Here is a 23153-nt window from a genome sequence, read left to right as displayed (position 1 = left end):
ATGTGTGTCAATAAAACATTCCCCCACTCTTTCTGCTGGCCAACTGCATGTCAGTGTCCAGATTGAGACAAATTAAAACAGCACTTGGTTACAGACATGCGTTTGTGACAGGTACATTCCCAGCAGTAACCACTTCCATTACCAGCATGTGTTTGCTAAAAAGTATAAATACTGAACATCGTCTTCTATGGTCTAACTCCTTCTGTGCAAAAATATATATAATATGCAGACTCGCAGCAGACAAGACTGAGCCCTTGTATCCTTAAAGTAAACCAAGGTAAGGTTAGCTTGTCTGTATATTGCATGAGTGTAAACAGCAGAAAGGCCTGTTGGTTTGGAAGAGGCAGACAGTGGCTCTCTCCAACCCTTCAGACTAACGTAAGACTGTGTGGGGGTGGTGATGGGACATTCAGTACACACACACACACACATTACCAGCTGACACTATGGAATAGGCCGTCACACTTTGTAAACAAACATGTTCTAATAAACTCCTAGTACTTAAGTTTCTCCTGGACCACAAAACAACAACAGCTAAACCTCTAACCAAGCTAGGCCCTTTTCACTGAAAGACAAAACAATAAGTTGCCTAGTTATGACGTTAAGGCACAGAATCACGTGAGGAACTAACGGTTGAGCTACACCCAGGTCACATGTCCTAGCAGGCGGTTTCACTTCCTTATTCCAGAGAGTCTTTTACAGTCAGTAGTAAACAGCATATGTAAATGTCCTGAATACCGGATCCTGACCAACAGTAATACAGTACACTGGTCTGTACCGGATCCTGACCAACAGTAATACAGTACACTGGTCTGTACCGGATCCTGACCAACAGTAATACAGTACACTGGTCTGTGGGACTGTCATGAGAGGGTGACCCCATACACAACAGCCAGTCAGGAAACAGTGTTAGAACAGGCAACTAAACTGGGGTCTGCTAGTCAGGCTGAGGGGGGTTGCAGGTAGAGGGGAGGGAACCTGCAAGGCACAGGAGGGGGGGCAGCTGGGACGGCATGGGCCCTCCTACCACATTTATCTCCTTCTTAGCAGCCAGCATGGGCAGCTCCATCTCCGTGGAAACTGTCTGCAATGACTCCTCCACTGGTACGAAGCCTCGCCTGTCAATCAAACTGACACGGGACAACATGGAGGAAACAGGTTAGACAGAAAGGTTAGGCTTCAGGGTTACATGCTGACCGCTCGCGCGAGCGCTACAAAATAACTGTACACATACATGCTATTGAACCCACACTGCTCGCAAGCTTCTGTGCAGTCAGGCGCTAAAATAGAACTTGGTTCCATTTGTGACGCTTGACGTGCTGCAAGTCCCGCCTCTCCCATCTCCTCATTGGTTTTTAGGAGCATACATCTACGTAGGTGATTAAAATATGAACTGAGGTCCACACAACAGTCCAGTTGGTGGCGGTAATGCAGCTTAAAGTTGGTTGCCAACCGTCATAAAGTTCAAAGAAGAAGAAGCCTAAAGGAGGAGCGAATACTGGCAACGAACTCGGTTTACACTTTTATCTGTGGATTAATTGTCAGAGTAGAGGACCTTGTGCATTTCATGTAAAATAACAACCCAATGTTTATATCCCAGGACAAATTAGCTAGCAACAGCAAGCTAGCTAAATTGCCATAACTGTTAAATGCTGTTCAACCTGTCCCCAAATGAATATAGTTGGTTTAAGGTTTTTGATATTTCGTGTCCTGGTCGCATCTGGTGTGGGTGGACAAAATCAACATGCTGTCTGGTCAGCATGTTAGGGTGAATTCAGTTTCCTGTTTAGTCAATTCAAGGAGTAGATACAAATTTAATTCATGAATTGGAGAAAATCCTTAGAAAACAATGGAGCATATTTCATTCAGAAAGTTAAAAAAATAAAATCACATCCTAAATGGACTGACTCAAACCTTATCAAATATGCATTATAAATCAGGTTGAGTCTCACCTGGGAGGCATGGGTCCACAGAGTACAGAGCAGCAGTTAGTAATGATGTTGTTATAGCTGTAGGGGTTACCGGGGTCCTCCGCCCCACTCTTCCCCGACCACGAGCCTTTGATCTGGGAACAAGAGAGACACACAAGATTGACCATCAGTCAGGGACCAGGCACAACAAACACCACACGTAGGGTTCTTCCTTGAACCAAAAATGTTCAATGTCACATGCACAAGTAGAGTAAAGTACAGTGTTCTCCTATGGGGACAGCCAAAGAAGCCTTTTGGAACCTGTTTTTCTAAAAGTGTACTGTACCTCTCAGGGAGAGTCCCAATTGGCACCCTATTCCTTACATAGTTCACTACTTTTAACCAGAGACCGGAGGGTCCTGGTCAAGAGAAGTGCACTATGTATATAGAATAGGGTGCCATTTGGGGTGGGGCCTCTCTCACTCATGGTGCTGTTTAGCCCCACACGTACAGTTGAAGTGGGAAGTTTACAAACACTTAGGTTGGAGTCATTAAAACTCATTTTTCAACCACTCCACACATTTCTTGTTAACAAACTTTAGTTTTGGCAAGTCGTTTAGGACATCTACTTTGTGCATGACAAGTAATTTTTCCAACACTTGTTTACAGACAGTGAAATAATCTAATCACATTTCCAGTGGGTCAGAAGTGTACATACACTAAGTTGACCGTGCCTTTAAACAGCTTGGAAAATTCCAGAAAATGTCATGGCTTTAGAAGCTTCTGATAGGCTAATTGAAATCATTTGAGTCCATTGGAGGTGTACCTGTGGATGTATTTCAAGGCCTACCTTCAAACTCAGTGCCTCTTTGCTTGACATCATGGGAAAACCAAAAGAAATCAGTCAAATCCAGACCTCCACAAGTCTAGTTCATCCTTGGGAGCAATTTCCAAACGCCTGAAGGTACCACGTTCATCTGTACAAACAATAGTACGCAAGTATAAACACCATGGGATCACGCAGCCATCATACCGCTCAGGAAGGAGACGCGTTCTGTCTCCTAGAGCTGAACATACTTTGGTGTGAAAAGCGCAAATCAATCCCAGAACAACAGCAAAGGACCTTGTGAAGATGCTGGAGGAATAAGGTACAAAAGTATCTATATCCACAGTAAAATGAGTCCTATATCAACATAGGAAAAAGCCACTGCTCCAAAACCGCCATAAAAAAGCCAGACTACGGTTTGCAACTGCACATGGGGACAAAGGTTGTACTTTTTGGATAAATGTCATCTGGTCTGATGAAACAAAAGATAGAACTGTTTGGCCATAATGACCATCGTTATGTTTGGAGGAAAAAGGGGGAGGCTTGCAAGCTGAAGAACACCATCCCAACCGTGAAGCACGGTGGTGGCAGCATCATGTTGTGGGGGTGCAATTCCTGACATTTAATCCTTGTAAAAATTCCCTGTCTTAGGTCAGTTAGGGTCACCACTTTATTTTAAGAATGTGAAATGTCAGAATGAGAGAATTATTTAATTCAGCATTTATTCCTTTCATCACATTACCAGCAGGTCAGAAGTTTACATACACTCAATTAGTATTTGGTAGCATTGCCTTTAAATTGTTCAACTTGGGTCAAACGTTTTGGGTAGCCTTCCACAAGCTTCCCATAATAAGTTGGGTGAATTTTGGTCCATTCCTCCTGACAGAGCTGGTGTAACTGAGTCAGGTTTGCAGGCCTTCTTGCGCGCACACACCTTTTCAGTTCTGCCCACACATTTTCTATAGGACATTTTCTATATGATTGAGGTCAAGGCTTTGTGATGCCCACGCCAATACCTTGACTTTGTTGTTCTTAAGCCATTTTCCCACAACTTTGGAAGTATGCTTGGGGTCATTGTCCGTTTGGAAGACCCATTTGCAACCAAGCTTTAACTTCCTGGCTGATGTCTTGAGATGTTGCTTCAATATATCCACATGGCTTCATAAGGAAGGAAAACTATCTATTTTGTGAAGTGCACCAGTCCCTCCTGCAGCAAAGCACCCCCACAACATGATGCGGCCACCCCCGTGCTTCATGGACGTGATGGTGTTAGGAGGCATGCAAGCCTCCCCCTTTTTCCTCCTAACATACAGAGGACATTTCTCCAAAAAGTACGAACTTTGTCCCCATGTGCAGCTGCAAACCGTAGTCTGGCTTTTTTATGACGGTTTTGGAGCAGTGGCTTCTTCCATGCTGAGCGGCCTTTCAGGTTATGTTTATATAGGACTCGTTTTACTGTGGAAATAGATCCTTTTGTACCCGTTTCCTCCAGCATCTTCACAAGGTCCTTTGCTGTTGTTCTGGGATTGATTTGCTCTTTTCACACCAAAGTATGTTCAGCTCTTGGAGACAGAACGATTCTCCTTCCTGAGCGGTATGACGGCTGTGTGGTCCCATGGTGTTTATACTTGCATATTATTGTTTGTACAGATGAACGTGGTACCTTCAGACGTTTGGAAATTGCTCCCAAGGATGACCCAGACTTGTGGTGGTCTGCAATTTTTTTCTGAGGTCTTGGATGATTTATTTTTATTTTCCCATGATGTCAAGCAAAGAGGCACTGAGTTTGAAGGTAGGCCTTGAAATACATCCACAGGTACACCTCCAATTGACTCAAATGATGTCAATTAGCCTATCAGAAGCTTCTAAAGCCATGACATAATTTTCTGGAATTTTCCAAGCTGTTTAAACAACTTAATGTTGTAAACTTCTGACCCACTGGAATTGTGATACAGTGAATTATAAGTGAAATAATCTGTCTGTAAACAATTGTTGGAAAAATTACTTGTGTCATGCAAAGTAGATGTCCTAACCGACTTGCCAAAACTATAGTTTGTTAAAAAATTTGTGGAGTGGTTGAAAAACAAGTTTTAATGACTCCAACCTAAGTGTATGTAAACTTCCCACTTCAACTGTATGTGTGTATATACATTTTCCACACTAAGGTTGGAATAATGCTGTGATTATGATAATGGCCTTTTAGTGACATTTTTGCCTGTTTTGGTGGGATGGAGTTTTGGCATTTCATGGTAACACCACCATGCAGTAAATTAGTTAATACACCAATAAGAAAGAGTTCCAAACCTCTGTCAATAAAAGCCAATATTCAGTTTACCCCTCCCCATTCAGACCACTCACAGACAGTCGTAGCAAAATTCTTGCTTGAGAAAATGCCCTTTGCTAAGAAGGTATGTTTCTTTTTTACAAATTTTAATTGAAAAACAATCACAGTAAGATACGTAATTGTTACCCAGAAATGATGTGATATAAACAGCTGCATTGGACCTTTAAAGTGTATTACACATATCCCAGAGGTGACAAAGACATCACACTCATTGGCATTTACTCACATCTTCATTTGTGGTCAGGTTAGAAGCAACCAGGTAGGTATGGAAGCCTGAGAGGCCTAAGATGGACCAAACTGAAAAAAAGCAAATCACCAGCTCCACAGCAGTGCAGGAATTAAAGTCAAGGACACCATTTATGGTTTGAGTATCTAAATATCATCAAAGACATCACCTGGACATAGAGACTCATTCTTATTCTGCAATACAACCAAGAAACTGAAGTGAATGACAGTTTAGGTGCCCTAACACCACACTACGCGAGGCAGGGAGTGGTATTATGAGGGGATCAGATAGGTTACCCTAGACACACAGAGTCTTGGTAAAAGGATATCTGGCTGGACTCTCCTGAAGAGCAAAAATAAGGCCTCTCCCTCCTTGTGCCCCTGAGGACAGAGCAATTGAAGATTGTTACAGAAAACCCATAATAGAATAATATCAGGATCCACTCAGCGGTTTTGTACAATATCACAAGCCAGGGCAGTGGCCAGATGTGTCTGCTGTGTAGACTACGTACTCAGTGCTAGATGTGTGGCAACGCAGCCGAAGATGAAGGCTGTCAGGAAGGACAGAGAGACGATGAAGGAGTAGAAGAAACGATAGTTCCTCTTCCCAACACAATTCCCCACCCAGGGACAATGGTGGTCGAATCGCTCTGGAGGACAGGAAGCGAGATGGGGGAAGAAAATGTACAATTATCTACAAAGGACATCTCATTGACATTGAGGCCAAGCTCTCAAGCCCCTTTCAATAGGGAAATACATTTGTAGAAAAGTCTAACATTTTAAGAGGGCCTGCTTTCAGAGTTGATCAGCATCTTTATGGAGAGCACTAATAAATCCTCTGTCGGTCTTCTGAAGACTGTTCAACAAAACAATCTCAGTAACAGGCTGTGTAGTAGAGTCTAAATAATTCAGTCTAATAAATGTCAGTGTGGTGACCCCCCCACCGTCTGTGTTCCGTGCTGAACGCCCCCCCTCGGTCTCCAGTCCTTACCCACACAGTTGTCACAGAGGGAGCAGTGGGAGGTGCGCGGTGGCCGGAACATCTTGCAGGTGAAACAGTACTTGAGCTTCACTACCTGCTGGTTGATCATCACCTCCTTGGTGCGGGGAGGGGGTCGGTAGGTGGAAGATCCAGAGTCATCTGAGGAGAAAGACAGGGAGGACATATCAGGAGACACAGTACACAAGGTGTGTGTGTGTATTAATATGCTTGTGGGTCTGTAAATCCCCAAAAGTCCCCACAAGGCACATTGTCCTATTTTAGAATTAGGGGTTAGGTAAAATAAGATTTTTTAATGGAAATACATTTTAGGTCCCCACAGGGATAGTAAAACCTATGCTGTGATCCACGTAGTGGCGTTAAGCCTAATTGCTGGCGGAGTGGTGTCCAATAAGGTGGAATCAAAGAGGCTGCAGCCAATCAACTCAGGCTCTGTGTAATGTATGAAAGTGTGATGCCTGCCTAGCAGACCCATAGGCTGTGTTTATACAGGCAGTCCAATTCTGATAATTTTTATTCCACCGATTGGTCTTTCTGCCAATAATTAGGCAAAATATCAGAATCGGGCTGCCTGTGTAAACGCAGCCATAGTAACAGAAGGTTTCAGATGCGAGGCGATTTCATGTATTAATAGACTGGCTCGATCACGCCATGGCATGAGCTCATTCACAGTACAGTGTAAGGTACTCTCAAGAGAACAACTTTGCGTCACAATGACAGCTGAATATTAGGCAGCTAGTCAGAACTAAGTATGATACTCTTGATGAGAACTTTCTGGATGTATTCATCTGGTTTAGGAAAATAGGCCTAACCAGCAGATATGTAAAACATTAGGCTTAAACCATGTTGCAGAGTATCATAACTTTTTTTAATAATTTTGGTGCAAGATAACCACTTCTCCCTCTACTCTGAGCTGTGTGTGTGTGTCAGTGGCGTGTATTCATGGACACCAAGGGAAGCCAGCCTTCCTCATAAGAAAATATATATAATGTATTTTTCATCTCCGTGCGTTTCATCGTTTTCATTCAATTCGCAAGTGGCCGAATCTATATCTCAATGGAGAAAACAGAGCGAGGAAAAACAGCACCCCTCTGTCTCAGTAGCCTGTGTGTAGCCCATGCATCTGACTGGTCAAAAAGAGTAGAACTTGATGTTGCCGCCCATAGCATTGAATTCAACAGCAAAGGAAGCCAGCTAGCGTTTGGCTTCTATTGATAAAAATGGAAGCCAAACGCTCAACTCTGAATGGTCTAGGTGCAGCAACAACAAAAAACAAGTCAAAAGGAGGCCAGTTTGGATTTGGCAAATCACACCTAAGCAAAACGTCACTGTTTGCTGTGTCCTGCAGTAGCTAGCTATGGATGGAGATCTGGAGTTTCTAGTTCAAAACAAGTTTATTTGAGCAGCAGCTGAAAATCAAGAAGAACGGGAGGGTGACTCTAAAATTGGATATTGTGCAGGGAAGAGGAGCACAGGGTGGGACCTGATCTTTCAACATTGAGAATTACAATAGAACCGACTGGCTAGCTGGAAGTGCTAGGCTAAAGAACTGTTTTGCTGGCCATGCCTTTTATTTGACAAGAGCACACGATTGATCAACAACCCTTGGGCCACCACTGGTTTTTCTGATCTTGCAAACCTGGGCAGGTCCCTTGACCGACATGGAAAATCTCAAAAACACATGGCAATCCTGAAACTAAGCTCTTTGGTCAAGTCCGGATCAACGAGGCTCTCGGCCAGGCCGCAGTGATCAGTGTCCAGAGGCACAACGAACAGGTGAATAAAAACAGAGACATTCTGAAGAAACTGGTCATCGCAATGGACCTGGGACAGCAGGAGCAAGCTTTCAGGGGGCATGACGAGTCAGCAACAAGCCTTAGATACTTTTTTTGAACTTGACAATGCATTTGCTGAGTTCGATACTGCCATGGCGGAACACCTTGGGACAAGCACCATATTTACAGGTATGTCAAACACCATACAGAATGACAAATCAGAGCGTCGCAGACGTGATACAAAGTGAAATTGACAGTGAGATCAGTTCAGCACCCTTCATAGCAGTCCAGGTGGATGACACCACAGACATATCCTGCAAATGTCAATCATAGCATGCTTGGTCAATGATAAGGGTGTTATATGCGAGAGATTGCTGGGATTTTCTGATGTGAGCCAGAGAGAAACGCAGAGGCGATCACTACTGTTGTACTGGAAATTCAACCGAGCAGCCGAACTCAGACTTACGACGGGGCAAGCTGCATGAGTGGGCAGTGAGGTGGGGTTCAGGCACTCGTGAAAACCCACTTTCAATATGCCATGTTCATTCACTGTTATGCCCACAAACTAAACTTAAGTTTTAGCACAGGAGACAAGCAATATTCAAGACGTACATTTTTTGGACATCCATTGACAGTTTTTATAACATGTATTACCCTGTCATGCAAAAAGACAGCAATGCTTACTGAGGTTGACAATACCAGTCAGGTACTGGAAGGCTGTGCCACTCCTTGGAACTTCAAAAGTAGAGCCGCGCATGCTGTGCACGAAGGCCAGAGATCATTGGATATCGTTTATGATCGGATCATTACTGAGCCCGGCTAAGATAAAGATTAGATCGCCCAGAGCAATGCTCTGAACCAGAAACTGAAGTAGTTTATGTAAAAAAAAAAGAAATGACTTAGTGTTTGTGGCCATTTTTGGACTCACAGAACCACTGTTTCAGGCCCTGCAGAGCAAATCTCTTGACCGAAGACATTGTGTACAGGTTGATAGTACAGGGTATGCCATCAGAAGTGATGCGAAGTTCCAAGGGATATATGACAACACTGTCCAGACTGTTAGAATGGAAGATGAAAGACACCGCCATGGCTGGGATGACTATGAGCATGGACTCAACCACCGAGACAACGCTGACAATGACCCAGGCTCCCTGGACAGACACCAACGACTGCACTTTGAAATACTCAATGGAATCATACTACACATAACCCAGAGGTTTGCTGACATGAAGAGCCTCGACTTCTTCCGTGTTCTTGATCATGGGTCATTTCCAGAGTAGTCCAAGCAAAAGGGGTTTCCTGACAGAGTACTCACACAGCTGTTCCAGACCTAACCTTTCTTTGACAACCAGAGGTTGAAAAATGAGCTGCAGGTAGTCTATTGCTGATGCCTCCTTCCACAAACCACCAGGTGAGCTGCTGCAATCACTTGTGAAAAATGACCTGACCACCACTTTACCGGAGGTATAGAAGCTCCTGAAACTGATGCTCACCATCACTGTTACAAATACATCAGCTGAAAGGTCATTTTCCTGTCTGAAAGGGATTAAAACCTACCTACGGTAGCTGTGGACAAGAGACTCACGCATTTGGCAAAAATGTCAATGGAAACATGTGCTGCATGAACTTAAGTCCAGCGGAGTACTGTATGAAAACGTCATTGACTATTTTGCCAGCATGAAAGCGAGGGTGGCATTCCTTTGCAAGTAGGGCGAGTCAACATGTTTCTCTTTTTGCACACACACACACAGATTGATTAGACTGAACTGAATTGTTTGTGTTTTTAAAAATTGCCATTGTATTAGACTAGGCATATAGTTTGTTGTTGAAAATGTTGTTTAAATGGTTTCTGTATTCATCTTTGCCGTAAGGTGAACAATGTCTATATGCTTACACTGTGTACCATGTTATTCATTGTTTTAGCTTGGTTTATTTCATATTTGCTTCCATCTTTGCTGCAAGACGGTAATACTTAACTATTTATCTAGTCTGGACTGTGGGCATATATTCTGGTTTATTCTAAGTTGCATATATTATTGTGATATGGAACCCAAACCGGCTGCGTGCGTGCATCATCGTGCATACATTTATTTTGTCCCCCTACTCCAAACGCAGGTTAAAATATCAAAACAAACTCTGAACCAATGACATTAACTTGGTGACAGATCGAAAAGCATTAAACATGTATGGCAATTTAGCTAGTTAGCTTGCACTTGCTAGCTAATTTGTCCTATTTAGCTAGCTTGCTGTTGCTAGCTAATTTGTCCTGGGATATAAACATTGAGTTGTTATTTTACCTGAAATGCACAAGGTCCTCTACTCCGACAATTAATCCACACATAAAACCGCCAACCGAATCGTTTCTAGTCATCCCTCTTCCTTCCAGGCTTTTTCATCTTTGAACTGATATGGTGATTGGCATATACACTTTCATATTACCACGACAACCGGCAAAACATTTCATCTTTCAATCACCCACGTGGGTATAACCAATGAGGAGATGGCACGTGGGTACCTGCTTCTATAAACCAATGAGGAGATGGGAGAGGCAGGACTTGCAGCGCGATCTGTGTCAGAAATAGGAATGACTTCTATTTTAGCCCTTGGCAACGCAGACGCTCGTTGGCGCACGCGAGCAGTGTGGGTGCAATCATTGAATAACATGGATTTCTACATTTATTTTGCGACACACGCGACGTGTCCGGTCTGGTCAGCATGTTAGTGTGAATGTGCTCGTTGAGATACAGCCTCCGCCAGAGCGGCGCTGTCCAACTGGCGGTGCCGATAGCGGAGGCCACACTCTCCGGTAACTCTCCGTGGTCCTGAATCAATAGTTAGAGTGCTCGGAGTCTGTTTTAATGCACATCTTGGGGTTCCCACAAGTTAACATGACTATTTGACCATGCTGTGTAGGTCATGTAACTGTTTGTTACATGCAACATCTTTGTGGACTTAAAACAGGACAGACGTTGCTCTCCGGTTTTAACTGTGATGAAACACTAAAGTACGTGGTTGAATTTATTCCGCCACTGTGTGACACTTTGGAACTGTCTGTGACAATGTAGGCTATGGTTTATCAGCCTCATATTGGCCATCACGGTGCCGTATAAATGCATTTCTTACAGGTTAGAGAGAAAACAATACAATTATCACAACACAGGTTGTGATTAGTGATATGACATTTTTGGCCAATACCAACATCTAATATTTTCCTTGCCTTTTTTTTTTTTTTTAAGATACGGATAACCAATATTTCAAATTTTAGTGGCCTTTTAAGCATTCTAGTAGTTAAAGAGTTAACACACACGGACGCAGTGGTCTAAGGCACTGCATCTCATTGCAAGAGGCACCACTACAGTCCCTGGTTCGAATCCAGGCTGTAGCACATCCAGCCGTGATTGGGAGTCCCACAGGGTGGCGCACAATTGGACCAGCGTCATCCAGGCCGTCATCGTATATAGGAATTTGTTCTTAACTGACTTGCCTAGTTAAATAAAGGTTACACACACACATCGACCAAAAGGTTATTTTGGTATGTCCCCAATACCAGTAAAACATAATCAAAACCCATTTCTTTCACTTACTTGCTGTGCTGTTTCATTGCTCAGTCGTTTCATTCTCAACCAGGATTTCTATGGAACCCTGTTTGGGTCTTTGCATGTCAAAAAAGATACACGTCAAATAACACTATTTGACATATCAAATAACACAACATAATCCTTTTCAGTAGCTATAGTTAGCTAGCTAACTATATAGCTTGGTGTCATAAAATAACCCTAATTTATAAGACAGTTCTTACTTGATTAATAACGATTAGCCACAGTAGTGGACTTTGCGGTTAGCCTCCAAAGTAAAAGTATGGCATAATTCTACTATTTGTATTCATTTGCGTCACTGTCAATTACATACTCTTATTTTGAAGGCAAACTGCAAATTCCACTATTGTGCCTAATCCTTATTGTGGCTAGCTTCACAACACATAACCCAATCTGGTTAAGCCTCACTAGCCAGATGAAGCTAACTGGCTGCTTATAACGTTAGCTTTAGGCAACAGGGTTAAGTAGCTGGCTAGCTATTTATTTTCATAAACTGAAATTCAATTTCAATAGGTGAACAACAAGTAGCAACCTAGCTAATACTTACAAGGATTCCTAAATCATTGCTAAGAATAATGAAAATGACTGCAGTTTCTACTGTTTTCAGGCTGGTTGTATTGGTGCTAGCGAGGTACCAAGCTAAAGCTAGCTACCCCAGAAGTTGCGGTCGAACAAATTATGCTTTATTACCAACGCGGCATTGTAAACGCATCGTTCGTGGCCGGTGTTTGCAGACTTTTTTTATACAGCTTTGACAGTGCTACTGTATATTTTTTTTACACGCAAAGACCCAAACGGCGTTCCATAGTATGTCGTGAAGCTAATAGCAGTGACGCTATTACTGTGTAACTCCGGTAGAGCAAAAATCAGAAAAATAGCGCACATTGTAATGTGTACCGGTGCTCGACCAGTCGGCGAAAGCCATCATCACCCACGACAGAGAACGGTTGATTGTCAAGGGCAATGAATTCCATTATCTTGGCCGTTAATGGATTTCGGCTTTGAGTTGTCTCGCTGAAATGATCTTACTCTTTCAAATGACTGCTGGACTTGTTGACTGCTTGATCCACACAGCAGACATTGTGGGCTAGGTTAGGAATGCTGTGTTGCACGTGTAGCGCAACATTTTACGTGGCGTTATTACTTTTAACATAGGCCGATACAGATGTTGGTATTTTTTGCTAATATCGGCCGATTCTGATATGTTCACCGATATATCGTGCATCCCTAGTTGTAATGTTTTGCCTAGCTTGGCTTCCCCATTGATTTTACCGCTACTGGTGTGAATGTGAGAGAGCGAGAGATGTTAGTGGCATCTCACTGCAATTTGGCCAGAGTGTCTTAATTTTTCACACAATTAAACAGCAGAGGCAATTAGGCCAGGGGGCTGACCACACACCACAACAAGCAGAGTCATTAACAGTTCAAAGACATCTAGCCATCCATCCCTCCCTCCCTCCCTCCCTCCATGCTCTGTCAGAGGGAACTGTGTGTGGTTCTCTCAAGGGAGGAGGAAGCCTGTAATTATGGAGGTTCAACCATTTGCTGGCTGAATAATGCATTGCTTCGAACAAAAAACAGGAAACTAACGTATATGTTGCTGTTAGTGTCTCAAAACCAGTGCAAAAACAAAGACCAGAATATGGAACAGGAAAACAAATACTGTCACTTGGACAGTGTAGGTGAACAAGTGCACAAAGCTGTAAAAGTGAGGGGGAAAGTAAGAATGTTCTTTCAAGTGTGTACTTGTTGCCTTTACCGATCTGCTTCTCAATGTATGCGGCCTCGTCCGGCGTGGCCCGGGGCAGGATGCCAGGGTCAGTGAAGCTGGTCTGCAGGAGAGAGGTGACCACAAACACAAACAGCACTCCTCCAATCGCTGGGATGAACACAGTCAGGTGCTTCACCAGGAAGGGACAGCTGTGATGACAGAACAAAAATTTAAAAAAAGGACCATATTCAGCAAGAATTGAAGTGGACTACCTTATGTTAAAACTAAGGTTGTGTTTACACAGGCAGCCCAATTCTGATCTTTTGCCCAATTATTGGCAAAATAGCTGATCTGATTAATCAAAAGACCAAATAGGCCCTTTTCTGTGTTTGCAAACTTTCCCGCACGGTGCGATGTGCACACAATTTGGTTGCAGAAACCCCTCCCTGCTAATACGTAAACCGCTAGTAATGTATTCTGCTAATTACAGATGCAGAAAATATTTGTGGCGCTCAAATTGTGAGCTTAAGTTTTTTTTTTTTTCACAATGTATTCCGAATATTACTGAGCATTATCGGCGCAAGATCAGTAGTGCTTCTCCAGAAGAAATCACATTCAGCAATACTCCGAGTTCCTATTCCCAACCATAGGGGAAAACACAGGGCGTTCAGACAGCCATCATAAAATAAAAACGACTTAAATGTTGATTATGAGTGCATTTCTCACACACAACTTTTCAATTATAAAATTGGATTATAAAGTGTATGAATGTTCTGCTTAATATAATTGTGTCATCGTTGCCAATCAACTGCATTACACTTCAAAAACACGTCAACCAGTAAAATAGCTCTGGTATCAAAGCTAGCCAATGTCTATGAGTGTTAGCATTATAGCTAACAACTGCTGCATCTAAAATAGGTATTTTGCAACTACCACAACCAAATATAATCTTAGGGACTGTTCAAGCAATAAATCAAAACATTGTAAGCGAATGAGAATGTCAAAGCTTATTTCAGTGGCTGATAATACATGCTGACTGATGGGCGACTACCCGTGCGTGACGTGTGTCCCGTACTGAAAATAAATAGCAGAATTGGGCTGCCTGTGTAAACGCAATTTAAAGTGTTTTGTGTAGCCTGCCTTCATTGACTTTTTTTAATCTCACCAGGAAACTAAAGAGGTCAAGATTGATTGCAGAAACAAACAGGACCCAGAATAACCACACGAAGGACTAGTTCTCGTTTTCAGCATGAGGAACTGAAAATGCTGTCAAACCAGACTGACACGCAAATAGTACAATAGAGTTTCTCAACCACCCAGAGGGGATCTGGTTTTAGACAACTCACTTTTTAATCACCACTGTGGCATAGTCTCAGGAGATGCAACGCATTTCAGCAAGAGACACTTGCAGGAAGATGTCATGACTTTCTGGTATTAAAACTATTCTTCTATTCCAGAATCCGCTGTGTTGTGTAAAGTGCCAGACACACAACCAAACTTAACATGGTTTGTTGAAACCTGAACCATTGTTTTCTTGGCTATGGAAAACATTATTTCGTGTCAAAGAAATACAAAACAAAAAGACAACTTGTACTTACTCAAATACAAAGAACAGTACGGTGGTGACCAGAATGAGGCCGAGGGTGAGTGGTAGGACACCGCTTTGTTGAGCCACGATGAACCGTCCATCGCAGTAGAAGCGATTCTTGCCGGGGAAAACTTCCCATTTTCTCCGTGTCCTTTCCTCTTCAACTGCGGGTCGCGGCGGCAGGGTCGGGGTTGGAGTGGGCGTTGAAAGTGCCTGCGGGTCGATTTGTTGGTATTCGCAATTGTTCATGATTTACGAAAAACTATGCGACTACTTTTATTTCTCCCAGTTTTGGGCGTCCGGAGCAGATGAGCGGTCACCGATACCTTGTTAGTTACCTAACTACATAGGCATCTAGCTTGCTAACAGACTAGCGCGTTGCCAGTAACGTTACCTACAAACATGTTACAGCACCGGTAAATTAGTGGAGCATGTCGACATTGAATCAACAACACCAACACCACCAAGCATATCCACTATCCAGTGTATAAAAATCATGTCCCCAAAATATACACTCATTGAAGAGAACAATTCGACTTTTAAATGATCCCTCCGATCTAGCTAATTAACCGCTGTGTCTGTGTGACCCATTTCATCAGCAGACCGACTAGCTGGCCATGCTAACGAAAGCTAGGCTAACGTTAACTAGCTAGCCCAACATTGATGAGCAGACTATCGTTAGTGGATAGTAGCTAAGTAGAATACATATCACATGAACAGCATCAAAATGTATATTGGTACCATACCAGGGTTCTGTCTGATACGAACAGTTCAGTTTGATCCTATATGAGCCCACCAACTCCTACACTTCCAGCCGGGCAGAAAGTAACGTTCATGTTGAAATTTCCCGGTGGTGATGTTGACATATGAGGGCTTTTGTCGGAGTTTTCGTAGCTATGAATCGACGCTAACTAACCAACTGCAGACAGCCTTTTAATTTGTTTTGGTCTTGTGCAGTCTATTAAATTCGGGAAAGCGTGCAGGTCAGGTGTACTTATATCGTATGGTCCAGCCCTATGGAGAGAGAATTTACTCCGCCCAAAATCTGCTTGCGTGAGATAAACCCTTTTTAATATGGAGGTCTATGATAGTGTCGAATTATTTGAGGCTTATTTGATCTTATATAAGTTTCGTAATGTTTAGGCTGTTAATGTTCTGATATAAGTGGATGCACGAGGCATCCCAGCAACTTTGAGAAAACCGACTACGGCCGGGTGCGTTCGTAAATGAATTGAGGTTATCTATTCGTTTGAGTGTCAGAGCGCATAATAACTGATGGTTTACCAACGCGCAACACCCTTTGAATACAACAGGTGTCCGCAAAGGTTGGTAAAAAAAACGGAATGAAATTGTTGCTAGCAGCACAGTCACTAACGATCTAGATAATCTAGATCTAGATCTAGATCATATGAACACAGCCCTAACCAGCTCTGCTAGGGCTAGTCAAATTGTCAGTGAGGTGTTCTCTCGTTTGTGTCTCGAAGTAGCTACCAAGCTCGAGTGCGCTCTGAATTTACGAACGGGCAATCTGACAACGCTTGAATTTACGAGCGCACTATGGCACTCCAGATGTAATTTACGAGCGCACTATGGCACTCCAGATGTAATTTTCGAGCGCACTATGGCACTCCAGATGTAATTTACGAGCGCACTATGGCACTCCAGATGTAATTTACGAGCGCACTATGGCACTCCAGATGTAATTTACGAGCGCACTATGGCACTCCAGATGTAATTTACGAGCGCACTATGGCACTCCAGATGTAATTTACGAACACAACCTCTTACTACTTGTGCCTGTTGTTCACACGGGTATCTGCCCTCTCAGAGGCGCTGGCCAACTGGTGGTAATGATAGCGGAGGACGCGCACACATTGGTTTTATTGTCTATGGGCTAAAATGGTCCCACCTGACCTCACTCGCCTTTACTAATTGAGGACATGTATTTCCATTGTTAGAGCGGTCACTGGGCTATCTTGTCAATATAATAGATAACTTTTGGTTATAATTGCTATGAAATGTTTACAACACATTCACAGCGTTCATGATTTGCTGGCAAGGAATGAAGTCAATATTTTCCCTTACACCCTTTTCTTTTATGGTCTATGCTTACACAACAGACACATGAGGAAACCTTTAGTGGGTTACTTACCAGTATTTTTGGTTACACCTCAAAATGAGAAATTCAGGTAGTCTACTTTGAATGATCATATTAACCATATTAAAATCATGAACAAGTGACCAAATAATGTCATTGCAAAATTATTTTTATTAAGCCTAGATATTTAGAAAACGAGGTTTCTGCAGTTCCATTAGTTGAATGTTGTCACTGCTGTTCCTCTGGGGCTTGGGCTGGTGTGTTTGCTGGATGACATGAAGTCTGGAGAATCCCCCTGGAGGAGCTTACACATCAAATTCTCAGTGATCTCAGAGGCTGCTAGGGATGTGTTTGAGGTGGCTGCAGAGGGGCTTGGAGGCTCGCTGACGAGACTGTTGTTGCTCTTGACTGGACAAGCCAGCCGAGCCACCATCCCACTGCTTCTACTAGTGGTCCTGGAAATATCCAAGTCCATGGAGCTGACCACCCTTTTTTAGAGAATAAGGGAAGAAAAATATCTAACTTTATTAGTCCATTTTGCAAAAGATATTCAAAAATGTATCTGAAACCACCAGCCCTTCAGTTGTAATTTCAGTTCCCACATTTTTTTTCCATTGCCCTGCCCTGGATTTGAACCAGCGACTCTCCAGCGCTACTGGTCTGCCTCTAACCTCTGGGCTACTTACCTCTTGGCAGCCTGAAGAGTACGTAGAGGTCGGATTCTCCTCCTGCTGTCCTCTTGGCCAGGCTTATTATCCCTCTGGCTTTTAGTGAGGGTGGGGCGAGGAGGTGGCATTGGCACCAGTGTTCTGGTATTCGTACCCAACTTCACAGCAGAAGCTCTGCTTTCCTTTGTATCTGTGGAAAGAAAAATACATCAGGATTTCATTAAATAATATACAGTAGCCTATGGCATATTTTGCCACAAATTCTATCTAATATGAGGTGTGATGAATATCATACAGGATCAATAAAGGTATTCAGGACTCCTACCCGAGACTGCGTCAACTGGAACCTGAAAATCACTATCCAAAGACAAGGAGCTAATGATGGATTTGGTCATCAATGTACACAGCGTACTAATGAGCTCCTCCCGTTTCAGTTGGCTCCGTGGCGAGAGCTCGGAGGGAGACTCAGTAGTGAATCTCCTCTGGACCCCCTGTGGCCTATGTAGGTTCTCTGTGAGAGAAGAGATCATTAGTTTATCTACAATTAGGAAACATTACATAGTATTAATAGCGAAGGAGGCTGAATTATTTGTTTATTTGTGCATTTTATAATAAAAATAACAAGAATTAAAAAACGGAAGAAAAAATGTATATGTATTTTCTTAAAAAAATAGAGACATTTCTCTGTCGATCTTACCAGGATCCTTTCCTTGCTGGGGACTTGTAGAAGTAGACATTCCTTCTCCTAGTTCTGGGATGGACACCCGCTCACCCGTCAGCTTATACACAAACTTTTCCACAGTGTTTTGTAGCAGGTTCACGGAGGACCTGGACATTCTAGCCTTGATCTTGATAGGCCGCTGCTGGTTAACATCACTGATTCTGATTGGACCACAGTTTGTGACCGTTGCCCCAGAGACATGAGTGTGATGAGGAGGATGGCCCCCCTCAGTCACACGTTTAAACATGGTGTCAGAGATAGTCGTGGACATGCAGTCAACTGCCCAGGTGCTGCATGCCTCATCGCCTGTTCCATGACTCTTAAGTGTCTGCAGAATCTCCATGAAAGCACATTCTACCTCCAGGCAGCTCTCCGCCATCTTCTGCGCTAAGTGCTCTGTGGGCTTGTGAAATGATCCCCCTTTGGTGACAAAACTCCTCAGCTTGGTCACAACCATCTCCAGAACCTCCCTGTAGACGTTGTGAATGTTTGACCCACACGAGGTGGCCTGCTGGCTGAGCTCTGGATGGCTGACGGTCATGGCTCTGACAAAGTCCCGAAGGCTAGACATCGAGCAAGTGGTCTTGCTGCTACCTGAGGCCTCTTTAAGCTTCTCAACCACATTGGAGCTGATGTCCATGGCCACAGCCGAAGCCACAGCTCGGCTCCCCAAGTTGGTCATCGAGATGCTCTTAGCCAGGGTGCTTGACGATGACCATCTCTTCTTGGGCACGAAGCAAGACTCGGACCTCAACAGATTGATGGACAGATATCCGATGATATCGCTGATGGGTTCAACTGTAGCCTCCTGCAACTTCGTCTTGAAGCGGTCGTCAGTATGTAGCGCATGTGTTTGGGTAGGTGCCACCTGTAGATCTCCAGTAGTGACCATCTTGTGGTCGAGCTTCTCAAGCAGGACCTGGATGACATCACAGAGCAGCAAGCTTTCTTTGGCCTGTCTGCTGTGGCCGTTAGTCTGACCCAGCCACCCATGGCGTCTATGGATGGTCTGCAGCACCCACCTGACTACTCTCAGGGCCTTCGGATCAACTGACTTCAGTGATTTCCGATCAGCCCTCTTGGGGATGTAAAGCACAGGGATCTCGGAGTTGTCCTGAGGAGAGTATTGTGACAGAAGAGCTGGGCATGATCGCCTTCTTGGGGACAGTGGTTTCTGGCCACCCACGGACTCGTAAAGGTCATCGTCATGGTGCATCTTCTGCATGATAATGTTGATAATGCTGTTGGCATAGGGGATTAGCTCCCTGTCTGACAGATCCTTTTCATTGAGCAGCAGTGAGTTTTGAGACTTCAGGGTGCTGGCCTGGCCTCCTAGGAGCTTACCAGGTGGGTCAGATGGGCATTGGACATGGATCTCCTGATCGTGGGCGCCAGACATGCAGCACAGGGACTCACTGCTGGGGCTGGACCCTGGGGTGGCAGAAGAACTGCTTGGTCTGGCCTCAGGGATGGAGGAACTGCTTGCTCTGTCCACTGGAGTAGAGGTAAGACCTGGTCTAGATTCTGGGCTTGAGGCAATACACACCGTGGAGTCTGGGCTTGAGGTCATACTTGGCCTGTACTCTGAGAAGATGACCTTGTGGCCCTCCCCAGTCAGGACATCGATCACCTTGAATTGAATACACTTTATTTGATACACATGGATGCATCAGAACACATAAACCAAGCACTGATGGAACAAGTACAATACATGACGTCCATAGAATCAATAGAATAAACTATGCATAAAAACAAGGGACTGTACAATACATTACCTTGTCTAGGATCTCATCAACCTGGTCCGAGGACAGGGCAGCGCTCTTCAACAGGCTGGTCATGGGGAACATCGAAGGACCACCTTCATCATTGTCTGATGATGACTTAAATAGCTCAGGGCTTCTGTGGCTGTGTTCACTTTTCTCAGCCTGTGCATTCTCAACAGAATACTTTGCATCCATAGTTTCATTCCTTGCATCAATATTCTCATCCCTGAGTTCTACCTTGCATTCTATTTTCTCATCTCTGACTTCTATCTTGGACTCTCCAGCTGTTAGAATAAGCTCATAGCACCTGCTGTTATTCTCCGATATGGTATTGTCTTGTTCACCTGCGTTCATCTCAGCATTGGCTTCTTCTGTTTTAATGTCAATGTCCAACCTTTTAGTCAGCTTGACCTCTGTCTCAAAACTAGCCTTTACCTTTGTCTCTTGGGTGTCCCTCTTGTTAATCTCAACTATTTCCTTAATTTTGGTCTTGACCGTTACATCTGCAATAGTCTCCACTTCCTGAACTTCATTCTTGGCTGTTGTACCTGCAATAATTGGCACCTCTGTAATTTCAGTCCTTGCCATCACATCTGCAAGAGTATACTTTTCCATCAGTTCCACAACAGTGGCCACCTCCTTACTTGCAGTCTTGGGTATCATATCAGCAATAATCTCTACTTTCTTTATCTCCAGTTTAGCCATTGTATCTTCAATAGTCAGAAGTTCAGTCTTGGCTGTTGTGTCTGCAATAGTCGACACTTCTGTCTTTGCCACTCTATCTGCAACAGTCTCCACCTTCTTACCATTGTTCTCCACTCCCCTGACTCTCCTCCCACCACTACTATCTCTTGATGCAGCCTCAGTACTCTTGGAGACCCTCTCAGCCTTTTCCTTAGGACTCATGTTTCTCACCCTTCTTCCGTGCCTGTTGTTCCTCTCGTCCTCTAGTTTATCTACGGCTCCCCTTATCACCTCCTGAATAACGGCCTCGACCTTCACCAGCAGGTTGGTTCCTAAAGCCCCCAGACTGGTTCCTGAAGACCCCAAGCAGAGAGGACTTGTCTCTAAAGGCGAGGATTGGTTTTCAGAAGGGCTTGTGCTACTGGAGGCAGCCAGGTCCACTGAGAGAGATGCCTCTCCCTCAGTTTCTCTCTCAGACTCTCGATCAGCCTCTTCAGGAAAGCTCACGGTCAATGTCCCATGTCTGATGACACCGGTAGTAGTTTGGAACGGCATGATGGGAGGTGTAGGTGTATTGCTGGACAGCCCTATCTGAGGGGAGGAGGACTGCAGGCTAGTGCTGAAGGAGGATGTCTGGTAGTAGTCAGAGGAGGAGGGGCTGCTGTAGGTGGGTACGTCACTGCTGGGTATGTCACTGGAGCTGACGGAGCCTGTTAGGCGCTCATACTCGAAGGCCATGATGGCTGGGATGAGGATCCCGTTGACCTCCTCCACTACGGTCACCACCACACTGTGTATGATGGTGTGTAGGTCCTCAGTGGTGATCTATGTGGAGAGCATGGCATGAACAATCAATACACAAGATCCATTCAAACTTTGATCAGACTGGACCCATGCCACATTCAGACTGTATTTCCAGTAGACGTGAATGACAGTTATATTTGATGTTGATACCTAGATGTTCTCGTTTACTTGACTTAACAAGTGACTAATAATGCATGTGGCAGAATGAATATAAATCAAAACTCACAGTTCCTTTAAAATGCTCCTTCAGTAGCCTCTGTTCTCTGCGGTGGGAAACATACAAATTCACTGCAACAACACTATACATAGCCTTCCCATTTATAGTGAACAAAAGAAGAAATGGAAAAAAATGGACTGAACCACAGCTTTTACAGATAAAACTCACTGGACCATACATGTCAATTAATCTATCAATCAACTGCGGAATATCTATACAGCACATTCCACACATATAAAAGCAAATATTTACAAATGTTTGAAAGTGCAGACTTACATTTCAGACAGTTGCTGGGTGATGGACTGAAGGGAGCCAGCTTGTCCAATCAGACTGCTACAGGTCACCAAGGTGGAGGAGAGAGAGTCAACCATCCCTGGGCCCTCAGCACCTACAAGACATGAACAAAACACTCTTTATACCATACACATAAAGTATAGAATGAGTAAGTTAAAAGTCACCTAAGGCAAGAAATGATGATGATGGTTTTCACTCTATATTGAAGGTACAGTTAAAATATTGTTATAGATAAACTGTCATGTTATAAACAATTGGCCCCCCAAGTTTTATCATTGGAATGTGATACAAAACGAGGCAACGGTGTTCTTTAGGACCATGCGGACGCCTCCGAGCGGTCGGGTAGGCTGTTTGGAGTGTTTATCCGACCAGATAAAAAAAAGATGTCCCCCCCACTTCGAAAAACAAAAGTTGCACCCCTGAATCTCAGTGTGCTGTTTCATGGTAATGCTGATTTACTAAATCCTAAAACATTTTAAGCAGAACGATGAGAGGAATCCTAGCCTTCTACTTACAGAGGTTGTGGGCAGAGATGATGGACTTCTGATTCACTGCTTCGACCAAGTTTTGACACAGAGCCGAGAGTTTCTATAAACACAAATACAACTTTTCATAAGCAAGATGTTAACCACATACAAACACATCCAAATTACAGCCTATTCACTACGTAGTGCCCTAGTTTGGACCAGAAATAAATCACCTCCACTATAAGTGATAAATTAAGATTCTTACTGTCGTTACATCACATTTCTGTTCCACTGGAGAAGGTAAGGATTGATGATCAGAGGGGCTCGTTCTAATGGAGCCAACCAGGTCGACTGATGAGGGATAAAAACAAAGACTAAACATAAATTCCTTTACAAAGAGCGTATGTATTGCACCATACTTCAGGACGTGGCTGTCTGTTCAAAGCAAACATCAGTAGGAAA

At 43.7% G+C, this 23153-nt stretch overlaps 2 protein-coding genes across 2 annotated transcripts; both read right to left on the bottom strand.

Annotated features, from left to right (window-relative positions):
* Positions 1-654: 654 nt before the first annotated feature.
* Positions 655-15888, bottom strand: LOC106588637 (palmitoyltransferase ZDHHC18-B). Its single transcript, XM_014177814.3, has 8 exons — positions 14986-15888; positions 13436-13596; positions 6297-6446; positions 5818-5955; positions 5635-5686; positions 5307-5409; positions 1953-2065; positions 655-1130 (listed from the first exon to the last, which is right to left on the bottom strand). Exons 1-8 carry the CDS (start codon positions 15222-15224, stop codon positions 938-940), a joined length of 1149 nt encoding a protein of 382 aa, XP_014033289.1. The 5' UTR covers positions 15225-15888; the 3' UTR covers positions 655-937.
* Positions 15889-17224: 1336 nt separating this feature from the next.
* LOC106588636 (uncharacterized) lies at positions 17225-23039 on the bottom strand. The gene is made up of 9 exons (XM_045709758.2): positions 22957-23039; positions 22740-22812; positions 22207-22318; positions 21940-21976; positions 20238-21734; positions 18439-20092; positions 18067-18252; positions 17760-17931; positions 17225-17561 (listed from the first exon to the last, which is right to left on the bottom strand). The coding sequence occupies exons 3-9, from the start codon at positions 22299-22301 to the stop codon at positions 17288-17290; spliced, it is 3915 nt and encodes a 1304-aa protein (XP_045565714.2). The 5' UTR covers positions 22302-22318; positions 22740-22812; positions 22957-23039; the 3' UTR covers positions 17225-17287.
* Between the last annotated feature and the right edge of the window lie 114 nt (positions 23040-23153).

The sequence above is a fragment of the Salmo salar genome, chromosome 27, assembly GCF_965601325.2.
Source record: "Salmo salar chromosome 27, fSalSal1, whole genome shotgun sequence".
In the NCBI taxonomy this organism is placed as follows: domain Eukaryota; kingdom Metazoa; phylum Chordata; class Actinopteri; order Salmoniformes; family Salmonidae; genus Salmo; species Salmo salar.
The sequence above is the reverse complement of the archived record's forward strand: the minus strand, read 5'-3'. Positions and strand labels throughout refer to the sequence as shown.

Coding starts and splice junctions, on each gene's coding strand:
- LOC106588636 (XM_045709758.2), bottom strand. CDS start 22,301: ATGGTTGACTCTCTCTCCTCCACCTTGGTGACCTGTAGCAGTCTGATT. Junction 21,735..21,939: donor AGGAGCATTTTAAAGGAACT/GTGAGTTTTGAT, acceptor CTCTCCACATAG/ATCACCACTGAGGACCTACA. Junction 17,932..18,066: donor TCCAGTTGACGCAGTCTCGG/GTAGGAGTCCTG, acceptor TTCTTTCCACAG/ATACAAAGGAAAGCAGAGCT.
- LOC106588637 (XM_014177814.3), bottom strand. CDS start 15,224: ATGAACAATTGCGAATACCAACAAATCGACCCGCAGGCACTTTCAACG. Junction 5,956..6,296: donor CCTCTGTGACAACTGTGTGG/GTAAGGACTGGA, acceptor CCTGTCCTCCAG/AGCGATTCGACCACCATTGT. Junction 1,131..1,952: donor TGTGGACCCATGCCTCCCAG/GTGAGACTCAAC, acceptor GTCCCGTGTCAG/TTTGATTGACAGGCGAGGCT.